The sequence below is a fragment of the Vanessa cardui genome, chromosome Z (genome assembly GCF_905220365.1).
Source record: "Vanessa cardui chromosome Z, ilVanCard2.1, whole genome shotgun sequence".
Taxonomy (NCBI): Eukaryota; Metazoa; Arthropoda; class Insecta; order Lepidoptera; family Nymphalidae; genus Vanessa; species Vanessa cardui.
The window spans coordinates 3,900,307-3,914,995 of NC_061154.1; the positions used below are offsets into that span (position 1 = coordinate 3,900,307).

Below are 14,689 nucleotides of genomic sequence, written 5' to 3' on the forward strand. Positions count from 1 at the left end.
TACGTATATAAACATACACACACACACGCGCGCACACACACACGTACATAAACACACACACACACACTCGTGGTCAAAAAAACACACCCACGCACACCGAAACGCACACACACACGCACGCAAACCCGCACACGCGCGCACTCATGTAACACTCGCGCTTACAAACACAAACACATACACATACAAACACACACACACACACACAAGAAAGCACGCGCGCTCACACACACACGAAAGCGCGCGCACTCACACACACACGAAAGCGCGCGCACTCACACACACACACACACACACCGTTACACACACTCACATGCACATGTACACGCGCACTCACACACGCAAACCCGCATACGCACACACACACACCCACCGTTACGCAAACCTACACGCACCCGCACACTCGCATGCACACTCACATGCACATGTACACGCGCACTCACACACGCACAGACGCACAAACACACTCATACGCAAACGCCTGCGCACACAAACACGCAAACTCGCGCTTACAAACACAAACACATACACATACAAACACACACACAAGAAAGCGCGCGCGCTCACACACACACGAAAGCGCGCGCGGTCACACACACACATGCAACCCCGCGCACGCACACACACACACACATACACAAACACGCGCGCGCACACACACGCACACACACAACGCGCGCGCGCACACACACACGCACACAAGCGCGATTTTGCCAGTCTCGAATCTAAAGAGTCAAGTTAATAATATCAAGAGTCGGCGTGTAATAAAACTAAAACGATAATGTTTCCGGATAACAATAGACTTCTTTCTTCTTCTTTCTCACTGGACATCAATGGACTTTCGACTCGGACGCACATATGCAAAGAAGGCTCTTGCATTTCACATTTTTTATGATATAAAGACTACTTCACTGTTCTCCAAGGTTTATGTAGGTTTTCCTGACGAGTTCTCTTAATGATATAATAAGATCCATCACCGACATTCCAGGTTTAGTTGAGCCTGAAATTAGACCGATTTGAATACCTCCCTGATACCCTGGACGGGCCGTCGTGAATACATTGGCCACTTCTCATATCATACATCTCTTATTCCAAATTGTCTCTCTTTCTGTTCTCATTTAAATGCTTGGACCTTGGAGTGATATGGATATTGGATAGATATGCAAACACATTTATTAAAATTGTTACACCTCAGCTTAATGCCCCCACTAGTGACAGGATTATTTCATTATTCATCCAGAAAATCCAAATAGCTGTTCAACTGCATTTTGCGATTATTAATTACTCTTGCATTAGCACGCGGCTATGATTCGTACAGTTGTTGCATTTAATTTTTATCTTTTATATGATTGAAGTCAATAATCCTTATTGAACATTTACATATTTATTTCATTACGTTAACATTAAATAACTTATTTCATTTTTGTTCATACAGGAGGACCCGAAGCAATCATTACCTGTAGAAGATCCAAGACAACTCGAAAAGGTTATTCTTCACCTCGTAACAAACTTGCCTTCGCCGCAGCCTGAAGACACTCACCATAACCCCTGTTCCAGGAACGGAGAGGTTTCACCATCACATCTGGCTATTATACCTCCACAGCGAGAACGTATACAAAAGGCAATAGAGAAAAGCTACAGTGTTATTAAAAACATAGATATGGCTAGTAACAGAGAATGGAAGAGCAATAAAAATTTACCATCAACGAGCTCCGCAATGGATTCAAGAAGAGTCGCGCGGAATCAATCGAGTGATATGGATACACAAGATGATCATTCGGATATAATCAGGGCTCTATGTCTGGGAATCTGTCAAGGGCCACCGTGCACGTGTATCTCGGAAAGTCCTGAAGACACTAACCGGACATTGTCCCCTACAGAGAACGATCTATATATGAGTTATTTTGCGCCCGCTCCGCCAACTACCAACGTCATCGATACCAGTCTTACCAATCTGAGCGACTCCCGTGATCTGCCAATAGAGTTCAATATCTCCAACTCGAACTTTTCGTCCGATTTATTCTGTGAACAAGAATGCAAGCCATCATATTTACGGACCTCTGGAAAACCAACAAGAACGGAACAAATCAGCGATCCAGCTAAGCCGAGTACTCTCCTGAGCTTTCCACCACCAATTATTCAAGAACGTCGAGTGGTGTCGCCATCCTTCAGAGCACCAAACCCTTACGTAGAACCTACTCCGGGAACATCAGGTTTGAAAAGACAACGTAAAGTCGATAATAAGAATGTCAACAAAAGAAATGTTCATGTCGGGAGTCGCTCAGAAATGCTGAAAGACAACCCTGACTTTGATTTCATGTTAAATTTAGCGAGTAAGTAGTCGTTTGTGAGATGGACAATTATTCACGCGCATCTACTCCTTACAGCGGCCGTTATCGTCCAGTCCCTAATCATGAAGAAGAAATTATAATCGATTGAAATAACGTGTCCTTTATTTTGTTTCAGTTGAGGATAGCTACAACTTAGAACGAGGCAGAATAACTCCTTCCAATACAATACTGGTGAGTTTATCAATATAAGAACATTGATTATGAGATTATGAGAAGTTTTCGACACTTTAGATATGATAGTCGAATATATTCAAATTATTCCATAGGAGTATTAGGGTATTATGTACATATACACCTTAACTCAACTTATCTAACTCTTCGTGTTAAACAGACAGACATGAATGATAATTTGATATCGATGGATGTAACTTTGATTAGCTACCGTTTTTTTAGGTGGAACTCTGAAAGGGAGTATTATAGATATTATTATTTGATGATTGTTAAATGAGATAAAGTCTTAGATGCTTCTAGCGACATCGCTCGCGTTGAATTAGCTCTGCAGTGCTTCTGTAACGTTTAGCCACGCTGAATAACCTCACAGAGCTAAGCCAACATCGTGTTGAATCATACTTTAATATCCACAATCATAAAAATCCATCAGCACATTTATAAAATAATTTCAAAGCTTGTAGCACACGAGGCATAATTATATCGTATTGCCTTTTAAACTATACATTGTTTTTTTATATAACAAGGGATTATCAATAACAGCTTTATCATTAGTGAAAATCCAAACAGGAGTAATTATTGTATCGTTAATCAAAATATATTAACATTGAATTTCCCTCAAAAGGTATTTATAGCTTGACCCGACTAAGCTGTTATTTAAAAACTTTAATAAAATATATTGATTACAAATATAGTTATATATTATGTTTGTAAATGCAACTAAAATTTTTTATGTTTTTTTTACATGCAGAAACAAATGTTAGAGGTAATTTGACTCAGAATTCATATTTAAAATATCCATACATCCAATTTGACTTAAATTGAAACAATCTATCAATAAACTTAATGATAAGCGAATTATTTTTTACTTTGAATATAATTCTAATATATTATACCAGCCGTTAATGTCAAGTTTGGTGTATGAGTATATTTTTCCATAAGATCCTTTTCAATTCTCAGATAACAAGGAACATTTTATAGCATTTAATTTCAATAAAAGCTCGTCACAATAATATATAGAACACTTTATTATTTGTTATTTTAATTTTTTATCTTTAATCTGATATGAAACTTTAATAGCACGGATAATTATAGATATGTAATAAATTTATAAATGAAAAAAAAAATGGAATAGACCTACTTTTAAAATGCATTGCCTCTAAAATTATAAGGCGCTTGCGCAACGCGACATATACTAAAACAAAAATAAATCTAAATAACTTACTTAGAATTATTTTTATTTTGAGATGAAAAACAAGCAAATAAAAATCGTAACTATGTTATATTAATAAGGTAAGCCCGCGAATGATCTTTACGCCACGTGATCCCTTATCGGGTCACATTTCGAATCGGCCATTGTAGGCACAAGAGTAAGTTACTTAGATTTATTTTTGTTTTAGTATATTTCCCATATAACCCAATATTAGGAAAGGGCTCTCCGTTTAAGACGAAAAATTGGTCCACGAGGAGACCGCTCCAATCACTTGACTATCTCAGTTTTCGATTATATAATATACCTTCTACTAAACACACTCTTAAAATTAAAAGAAAAGTAAAGCGACGTATTGTACCTTCAGAATACTTTTCTGGATGATACTCGATCTCTTAAAAGTTTTACTTAGTAGATTTTATATTTTTATTTATTTTACTTAAGTTTTAGTTAGTAGATTTTATACACAAATATCAACGAACAATCAAAAAAGAAAACGTTTTAATATTCTACGCGTCCAATGTATTAAGAAGTAGCTAATATTAATTGGGTTCTAGCTGCCAACTGCTGCAACATTTATCTGAGAATTGAAAAATTTATGCTGGAGGACAATTCTACGAACTTATTCTAAAACACGATACGTTTCTGATTATGTTACTCACAAAAAGAAACATCAGCTGAATCGTAGATATAGAATTGTCCCCCTGAATGCTATTGCTGTTTTTATTCTATTAGCTATGCGATGATAGTATTTTCAAATTATTTTTTATGTACTGGCTGCGGCGAATTTTTTTTACATGAAATATTATTTCTTTAAATTTATTGAAGGTACCTTATGCATGTATGTATGTGAGTAAGTATGTACACATGAGTCCTATACAACTGATGGTTGTCTTAACATAAGTCAATTAATTCCATTAAAGGTACTTTATCAGTGTCGATTTTTTCCATCTTATAAAAGAGATTCGATTATATCAGTAAAAGTACATAAGTCTACCCAACCCTTTGATTTTGTACGAATGTGAATGATTCTATGTGAACATCCGAATACCGTTCTGAAATAACAATCAGTAAAGGAATCTTCGACGCTGTTATCGAGGTTACAACGACAAACATCTACAGACACATAATTTCTTTGATACTTTTATAACGTTAAATTTAAATTAATTGATGAAAATTCACTATATAAATAAGTAAATTAATTTTATAACCAACCTCATTCGACGAACTTGTTCGTGTAATGAATATTGTGAATTAATTATTTAATCTGGTGATTAGTGCATCCCTATAAAATTGAATGCTTCGTATTTGTATTCAATGTTCGCTTTCGTATAAATTCGAACAGTCATAAAATTTATAATGTAAAATAAATAAAATAATTTCTTACAGGGTGACGATGAACTCGTTAAAACAATTGATAAAATTGAAGCAGAAGACGGTGTCGATAGTCGAAACCTGACTATCGATATTTTTTCCGAACCGGAAATAGTTGAAACTGCACGTTCTAAGAAATCCTCGAAAAAGTCCAGGGATAAGAAACGAGCGAGCGGCCGCAGAATGACTCCCCCCGATATTTACGACTTTAAGGATGACGACACCAATTAGTGTAAGACCTCTTAAGTGTCCACGTCTGCCTTTGACATTCGTGACACTTATGTTAGGACATTTTAAATACGAGTCTTACACTAAGGACGACAAAAACTTGGAAAAACAATGATTAGTGATAGTGCAACTAGTGATTGACTTTTAGTATCAGAACTAGATATGATAAATATATTTTAGTGATACTATACTCTTCAGTAATACTGTCTGTACACTATAGTTATAATAATAAACAAACTTCAAGCATTAAATTGGGTTAACGATGTAAATAATAGAAGATAAAATCTTATTAAAAATTTAAACTTATGTCGCAAAAAAATCATACCCAAAAATATTCGAAGATCAAAAACTCAAATGTGCAAAATTAAAAATTGGACAAGATAACTCAAGCATATAACTTCGAGTTAAAAAAAATCTATCTATAATTGTAGTACAAAGTAGATTTTTTCCTAGTGATAACATAGTGATCTTAAAAGAACAATCAAATAACTTGATAATAAATATATACCTAATATAATTAACTTGAATATCAATGTATACGTTAGTGTTAGTGAAAAAACTGTGTTAGATTTAAGTGATGATATTATTGACTGTGAACTAAGAAAGGAATCTGATAATGAAATATATAATCTAGAATATAGTGATCGTTAAGATACTTGTAATATTGAAGTTAAAAACTTTGAACAGAACAGACAATTCTAAAGTTTCAAGTATACAAATTCAAAAATTTACAACGTTTAAACTGATAAGGATTTTAGTGATAAACATGGAACTTTACTAGATCAGAAAATTAAAAGGGAATATCTAAACGATATATACAAGTTTCAAATTATTGAATATCTTCGATATCAAGCAAATATTTGCCATATTTTGAATATTTAAATTCAAATAAGGATCTATTTACAAAATGAAAATGCAGAGTAAAATCTTCTCCTCAAAAACTTTAATTTTTAAATCATAAGCTCAAATTTTCAAAACATATAATTTCTTATTGATGGTGCTACTAATGCTCCGAAATAAATGGTTATTCAAATCAAGAACGATACATTCAGACTGAATATGCGAACGGACTGTACATATATTATATTACAATAGTTGGACTATTTTCAGAGTAATTAGTACTGTGACATACAAAGATTATGGTATACGAAGAATATCATTAAACAAGAAACTTTCGTCATTTACAACAGAAAGTCAAGATTTATCATAAAAAATTGAATCAAGATTTTTATTAAAAGAGATACAATATACTATTATATTTTTCGAAACAAAAAATCCAACTCCAGATTAATCAGTTATCCTGGATAGACTAGATGATTGAAAAGAAAAGACTGCAACTAAAAATGTACAATGTACATCGAATTAACAAATACAACGACTTTATTTTTAATATTGGAATACACTTAAATATATATATAATTATTTTATTCGTCTAAGACATTTAACTGAAAATATAAAAAAGTCCAAATCTAGAACAATCTGTATACACTACATTATACAATTGTTATAGTAAATCTGAGTTTATTCAGAATGGTACGACATCAAGTATTGGAATATACTAAAACTCTCAATGCAAGCCTCTTCGCGTCTACAAGTTATATCTACAAATTTAAAACTTCTTACATCTACTTTAAATTAGTAAAAAATACAAAAAGAATAAAATTATCTACGGTGCAAATGTATAAATATATTTTTTCGAAACTAATTTTCAAATTATTATTCTACTGATGGTGCAACTGTCATAATTATGCTGTTAGCTGTGAAACTCGAATCAATTAATTATAAAAGAAAATTTTGTCATTCTTAAATGTCAAACTATCGATAGTATAACTATCATTAAATTTTTATTATATACTATACAAAAATAAATTATTCTGTCTATTAAATCGTCGATTTTCGCATATTGACAGCCAAATTGTGCTTTAACAAGAATACTGTTGTTACATAGTGACGTTACAGTGAAATATATTTCATGCTCTATATTTCAACATATATGTTTTAAGTAGTACAACTATTCGAAACTACTCAAGCAAAGGTATGCAAAAAAAATATGGATCTAATTAAAACGAGGTTGTAAGCAAAAAAAAATAATGATAGCGCAACTTCAGAGTTATTATACAAATTTGTGAGTCCCTCCTTGTGTCTTTCAAAGACAATTGATAAAGCCTTGTTTTTTTTAAAAAAAAAATAAAAAACGATAACAAATCTCTTTATTTGTTTACTCCAAAAATTATATTTTATTATAATAATGGCAATCTCATTAACTCGAAGTTAATATTTTGTATAATTTTCGATATGATTGTATTTAGCCGTGTGGTTCCGGCAGAGCAGAATAGAACCACCCCATCTCGACCCGTGGGTGTCGTAAGAGGCGACTAAGGGAATCTTGGTAAGGCCGATCTATCAAACGAATGAACGCCTCAATAACCCGTTCGGTGGCGGGAAATAATCACACCAACATCATAACACCCAAGGAGGGTTGGCGACAGGCAGGCAGTCGGCCGTAAAATACTGCCAAATATTTTGTTTTTATTTAACCAAAATGATTTGGATTATGGTCATAATTTTTTCCTTAATGTAGTAATAATTATGAAAATGCTCTTTATTTCTAGTTTCATATTTTTTTGTAAACATGAAATTATGTAATATATTTTCACGTTATATAAAATTGTAATTTTTGTTTGTACAAACTTCTTATTACAGTTTGTAACGATTCAGGATGTTTTTGAGGCTGTCTCAATCGAGCAGTGCTTGTATATATGTGTGCTAACTACGGAGAAATCCTCCACTAATATTTGAAATCAGAACTCTTCCCAGAGGCATCCTGAGTGCATTTTCTGACCTTATTCATAATCGAACTAAGATTAAGTAACGTTTAAGTTACGAATGAACAAACAATAATTATGATTTCTTTTCTTTAATTTTTGTCATGGAATAGACTGAAAATGTTTAACTTTGACCTTATTTAAGATATATATTTAAAAAATAAATAAACTCCCTAACTTACCTAATTAAATTATATAAATAATAATCTCAACTCAAGAAAGTGTCAAATAAAAATATGTGCTTTTTTTCTTATCATAGATAAGCAGTTTATTTTTTTATTTATTTAAGGAAAAATGTTAAATGGGTATAACATATGAATACCAAATATTGTTTTAATTATAATCACGTTAGAATAAGTCAGCACCTTACTTACCAAAGGCGTTTTTCATTTACTATTTATAGATTTCATATTTCATTAAACTAGTCAAAATTCGGCTGTTTGTTTAAGAATCTTTATTTCAAAATTAATTTGTAATTAAATTTCAATTAAATTCGGTTAAACCGTAACATAGTTTATATGCAAAGACTGATTGCTTCATAATCTATTGATATATTAACACATTCAATTTATTGATTACGATTTGATTATATTAGCATTTGTTAATATTTTAAAAAATACTTTTGCCATATTTGATGTGTCTGTTAGGCGATAATGTGTTATTGTTATATCAGTTAAAAATATAGTTTTATTTTTCATTTATTTAATTAAGGTTTTCTTTTATAGCTAGTAGTTTCTTTTTACGTAAGTTTTAATGTAAGCTATATTGGTCTGGGTAGTTTTAATTATTGTTGTGTGTTATGATACGTCTCTTACTCGTATCATCGATACTTCTTTAAAACGAAGAATTATTAAGTTTCAAGTTTCGAATACTTACAATATCTTTCAATATCAAGAACAGCATATCTGCTTTCTTGTTTTCATAACAAATATATTTCATATTTGTAATAAGTTGAATCCTTTAATGTTTTTTGCTAACCAATATCGTATATAACCTTTTTAAATTCTAGATCTAATCTAGGAATTTTAAACATAATAACGTGATTGTATATCAGTTATAATACTTTGAGCATACGCTATGAGCTGCTATATTAACTTTGATTCGATTTTTTTTTATTCAAATGATTTTTTTATAATTGAATTGAAAAATCTTTAAAAATCTGTATAAAGACGACAGTTTTATATTATTTGTGGTATTGATTTGAATAAAGCCATTTTATATTTTCTTACATACTTGTTATCATGTGTTTTGTATTTTATTTTTTTATTAATATTTGTAACAATCGAGGCACCAAGAGCTGCTAAATCTTTCGATTGGACTAAGGAAGGAGTCAGAGGGAATGGAGTCGCCATGTGATAAAAAAAATCATGTCATCATATATTCTAAATAAGGTTGCATTTTTATTTACAATTTTTATTATTGAATCTTTAAATAAACGTCAATTAATTATTGATATCTTTTTCAGTAGTGGAGAATTTCACCGTCACATCTCACCATCATTACATCTCGTCGGGAATATATAAAATCAGAATAGGATCTGATATGTTAACAAGATGAACAGGTGACATGAAAATGTACGATTCAATGATTAAATATTGTATTAAAATGGCAAGTAAGTCTAGTATTAAGCCAGTTAGTAGTTGCACATGCTCTCACTCTGTGGTGCCAGAGAGGTCATAGAGTGCTACTTGCGCACACGCATAGTGTTTAGTGACGTATGTATGGACGCGTATAATCTCATCCATAATCTCAGCGATTTTTTATATATCTGATTATTTATGTAACTTAAAATATCATATTATAATTCGAATGTATATATATTTATTTTATTATTGTTTATATTACGACTGCGTTGCGAAATATCTATTATTATTTATGGAAGGCGAATTTTATAATTATGTATATATTTCAAAATTTAAGAATCAATGAATACGAATCAACTTCTATTTAAAAAAGTCTCCTATCTGTACCTGTATTTATATACATTTTTTGTTTTGTTTTAGGCTGAAAAAGCTGCATCATCGGTCGACAATCTAAGGCCGCTGGAAAACCAATATCGTCACCTTGTCACAAACTTTTCCTGACCTCAGCATCAACATCATATTTATTGATATACATAGAAATTCCATATAATATGTGTAGATTTGAAAAATATAGCACTAGCTCTATAAATATTCTTAAATCAACGTACTACACTAAACGACTAGAAATGTGCAACGTCTAATTATTATAAGAATTATTATAAGAAATTAAGTATATGAATCTTAAAATTTATTAGGTAATAATAATTATAAGTGCATAAGAGCATATTTTATTCTTTGAAATATTAATAGTACTTATAACTTATTAAACATTCAAACATTTATGAAATTTTAAAATATTTAGGGTCAATAGGTTGTGTCGTTAAGAATTAGTGGTCTATTCTGTAAGAGATATGAATTAAGCATGTTCCATCGATGTTTAGCTAGTTATATTATAATCTTATGGAGTTTATGTAATAGTCTGATCTGCGGGGAAGGTCGGTAAGGTCGTGATTGGTTGTATCGCCGAATAATTTAATCACGACTGAACTCAAAAGTAGAATACGTTCTAATTACAAATTTTTCTCCAAGTTCGTACACTTTTAACTATTGTTCATCATTATAGATAGATATATTTTGATTTTTGATAGATAAAAAAAGATGATAAGGCCGTTGTCATTTTATTTGATCGCAGTTCAGAAATCAAAGTATTTCTATATATATACTGCTATATAGCAGTAGAATAACGAAATGTAACACAGTAACGTATATTTAAAAGTATATTTCTGTGTTCTTGTTTGAATGATAAGTGAGCCTGTACGGGCACGAGGGATGAAACACCTCAGATCCAAATATATCTGCAGATCGACAAAGGATTCATAATTGGAGGAATATTTTATACTATTAACTTAATTATTATCAGTCTTTATAAAAACATATCTTTTTCATATTGTGGCCTTTTCCATATCGCGCCTATAATACGCCTGCGACGAAAATATATTATTTTCTTACAGAATAGCTGTTAAAAATCAACGGCTTATTTTTCAATTTTTCAACACGAGGCCTGATTAATTATAAAACGATACGATTTCTAAATTCAAATTAATCTATATAAATTTGCATAACAACGAAATCCTACTACGATATTTTATAGCAGAAACTTACACAATATTATTTCATTCATTCATTCATTTATATAATTACATTATTAAAATAAGTTTCGCTTAATCATTGCAGTTCACTCATATAAATGCACGGGTGATTTCCTTCCATAAAATAAAACGACTACTGATACAAACACGAAAGATATATCAGTTTTTAAAATCATTATTAATATTAATTATTTTAAATAATTTTACTATACTCACTTGCAAAAGTTTTCAATGTCCCAAAATAGAAATTTTAAAAATATTTAACCTTTTGTTTATAATTGGAATGTTTAAATATAAGCAATTATGTTCAATATATATAATGAATTTCCTCTAAATTAAGAATACTTTGCAGTGGTTCTTGATCTTATTGTAGTCGGGAGGAACTGCGACTAATGAAAAAGAAAACCGTCACAGAGTAGGAAAATATTCCCACGGAACGTTTAAAGTCGCTTCACGTAGTTTGAGAGCCACTGATGTCCAAAGCAGACATACATTGGCAGCTCATTGATAGCTATAAATCTTTAGGATGTCGGTAGTCGGGAGGACAATGACTAAACGACAGAAAACCGTCACAGAGTAGGAAAATATTCTCAAGGAACGCTTAAAGTCGCTTGACGTATACCGACCATGGTTTGAGAACCACTGATGTCCAGAATGGGCATTCTTTGGCAGCTCATTGATAGCTATATATCCATCTTCAGGACGTCGCCGTCTATGAACTAGTAATTAACTATAAAATAATTGTTTAATATAACTAACTTACTTATACTAAAAATATTATTAAATGTTGTCGAATAGCGACCATAGATTTTTGAATTACATAGCAAAATTAATATAGAAAAAAAAAATAGGATGTTAATCGATAATTCTTACTGATGTCTGATCTCATGTTACAGTTATTATGGATTTTTTTTATAAAGGTCATTGACACCAGTGATCGTTTGAGAATATCCAACAGGAAATAGTATAACTTCACACCAAATACCATGAATAAATATATATGTAAATTATATTTAAAAAAAATATATCTTAGAATTATATAAAAATTTGTTGCTCTACTAAGGGTTGTAATTGTTAAGAATACATTGTAAAATCGAAAAGCATGGTTCAAAGTTACTATAATTAAAATGATTTATCGATAATATATTCGTTAGTTGTTCAATTTTAATCGTCGTGTTATAATCAAAAATTATATCGATATAAGAGATACTGTTGGATATCGGAATATGATTTATATTTTGCAATACACTATTATGCTTTTCATTCAAAAAATATATGAATATTTTTTTACTTGTAGTAAAATATTTTACTCAAACAAAGTTCTTTATAATACGGAATTATATTTTATTTTTAAATAAAATTTTGTAAGAAGTAAACGGAAGCAGGGACTGGCTTTATAAATCATATTAGCTACATAGTTTGAGTTATTTTTATTTAAGGGAAGTATAAGATAAAAAATAATATTTGTTTTTAAGATTATTAATGATCTGTAGAGGAAAATATATCTAATGATACGTATTTTAGTCGTAAACGGTATGACAGTTAGGTATACCAAATTATTCTTAAGAGTAGTTGGATGAAGTAGTTTGTTCTTTTAGGCGACTACGACTAAGCAAATTGTGTGCACACTTTGAGCCCAGCGTGTTAAACACAGTCATTGAGTTTTGACAACAATGTCAAATCAATACTTTTAATTCACAGATGTCATAACTGTTGAATTGTTCGTAGTCGCATTGTAGTAACATTTAAAGATTATTTATCATTAAAGAAATATATATTGTTAAAAAAAACTACTGTTTTAATTTAAAAATTTTATTATCGCACTTCAGGGTTGCCATGGATATTATTTTTAATTTTTGCTTAAAAAGTTTTTAATGTAATACTTATTCTATATAATAAAATAGATGTTCGATTTACTGATATTTTATTTCTCTTCCATCACAACTATTAATTTAAACACAAAAGCGAGTTTGTTTAACAATTCGAGTGTTAACTATAGTCAATCTGGTCCTTATTAATTTTTGTATACACATTGTGAGACCTCGAAAATGACTGAAACACCTGCCCCCTTCGATACACGAGGCGAGGCAGAAAGCGGATAGTAGCTTAAAATCGAACTACCAGGCAAAGGCAAAAATTGTGCAGAGACTAACAAAATTTAATGATACAAATAAATTGATGTTCTTTTTTTAAATTTACTGGAGACTCTCACATAATTCCCAATGAGATTTAAATAAGTCGATTTATATAATATACATGGATATGGGATACTTGAAACCCATAGGAATCTTTCGACTTAACTTTCAAATTTTATTAAAAGTAAACAATCACTTACAATTAGTTCTCATAAGTTATAATAAACAAGCGCGTTGATTACTACAAGAACATCAAGAGACAAATGGAAATAAGAGATCCGGTGCTCGTTAATTTACATTACAATACACAAAGCACTTTCCTTTAAATTTTCTTATAAACATATGATCGATATCATTTTCCAAGTTAAGCTAAGACCTGGAAAACGCACAACAGAAAATAAATTCTTGAGTATTTGAATAAATATCTTGAGCAAAACTTAAGGGGAAGATCTATAAGACCATGATCAGACCTGCTGTTCTATATAGATCAGAGTGTTGGGCTACAAAGGGGATGACTGAAAGACAGTTGCATGTTGCGGAGATGAGAATGCTGAGAGGAATGTGTGGTGTTACGCGAATGGATAGAGTAAGGAATGAGTACATAAGTGGAAGTTTGAAAGTGACACCGATAGCCGAGAAGTTATGTGGAAGGTGGCTATTATGGTATAGGCATGTAATGCGGAGGAATGAGGAACATATTGTGAGAAAGGCGTTGAGCATGGATGTGAATGGATATAGAGGTAGAGGATGACCAAGGAAACGATGGATGGATTGTGTGAAAGACGATATGGTTAGAAAGAAAGTAACTTGTAAAATGACGTCTGACGGAGAGGTATGGAAGGAAAAAACATGCAGCGCCGACCCCAAATAAAATTAGCATAAGGGCAGGAGAATGATGATCTTAAACTGTATGTTCTAAATAGAATTAAATTAATAATAACATAAATAAAATTATACATTTAAATACCTGAAGATTATGAATGGATTTGTTTCGTTATATGAGATTTAATTTCTAGCCAAACGATGTTAAAAATAAATTGATTCCTTGGAAATATTATAACTGTGAGTAAACTAGGCCTCGTTATTTGAGAAACATTCGCATAAACAGTCCGAATAATTCAAGAGGGTAAACTATTAACAACTCAAAACAATGAATGTTTGATTTCTATTTTCCGTTCGAAATTAAACACGCTAATAATAGGCAATTATCAAATAGTCTAGTAACACTA

The 14,689-nt window shown here is 31.3% G+C and overlaps 1 protein-coding gene across 4 annotated transcripts in view; it reads left to right on the forward strand.

Moving 5' to 3' along the window:
* LOC124543008 (neuronal PAS domain-containing protein 2-like) overlaps positions 1 to 13,241 on the forward strand; it is an 89,693-nt gene extending 76,452 nt beyond the window's left edge. Inside the window, exons 8-10 of one of the 4 annotated variants that reach the window (XM_047120998.1) lie at positions 1,433 to 2,330; positions 2,464 to 2,519; positions 10,157 to 13,241. In XM_047120998.1, the coding sequence (XP_046976954.1) occupies positions 1,433 to 2,330; positions 2,464 to 2,519; positions 10,157 to 10,237 (1,035 nt within the window). In that variant the 3' untranslated portion in view covers positions 10,238 to 13,241. Of the gene's footprint in view, positions 1 to 1,432; positions 2,331 to 2,463; positions 2,520 to 5,115; positions 5,607 to 10,156 lie in introns of those variants that run through there. The other 3 variants (XM_047120999.1, XM_047120996.1, XM_047120997.1) reach the window with 3 other exon arrangements.
* Positions 13,242 to 14,689: the final 1,448 nt, after the last annotated feature.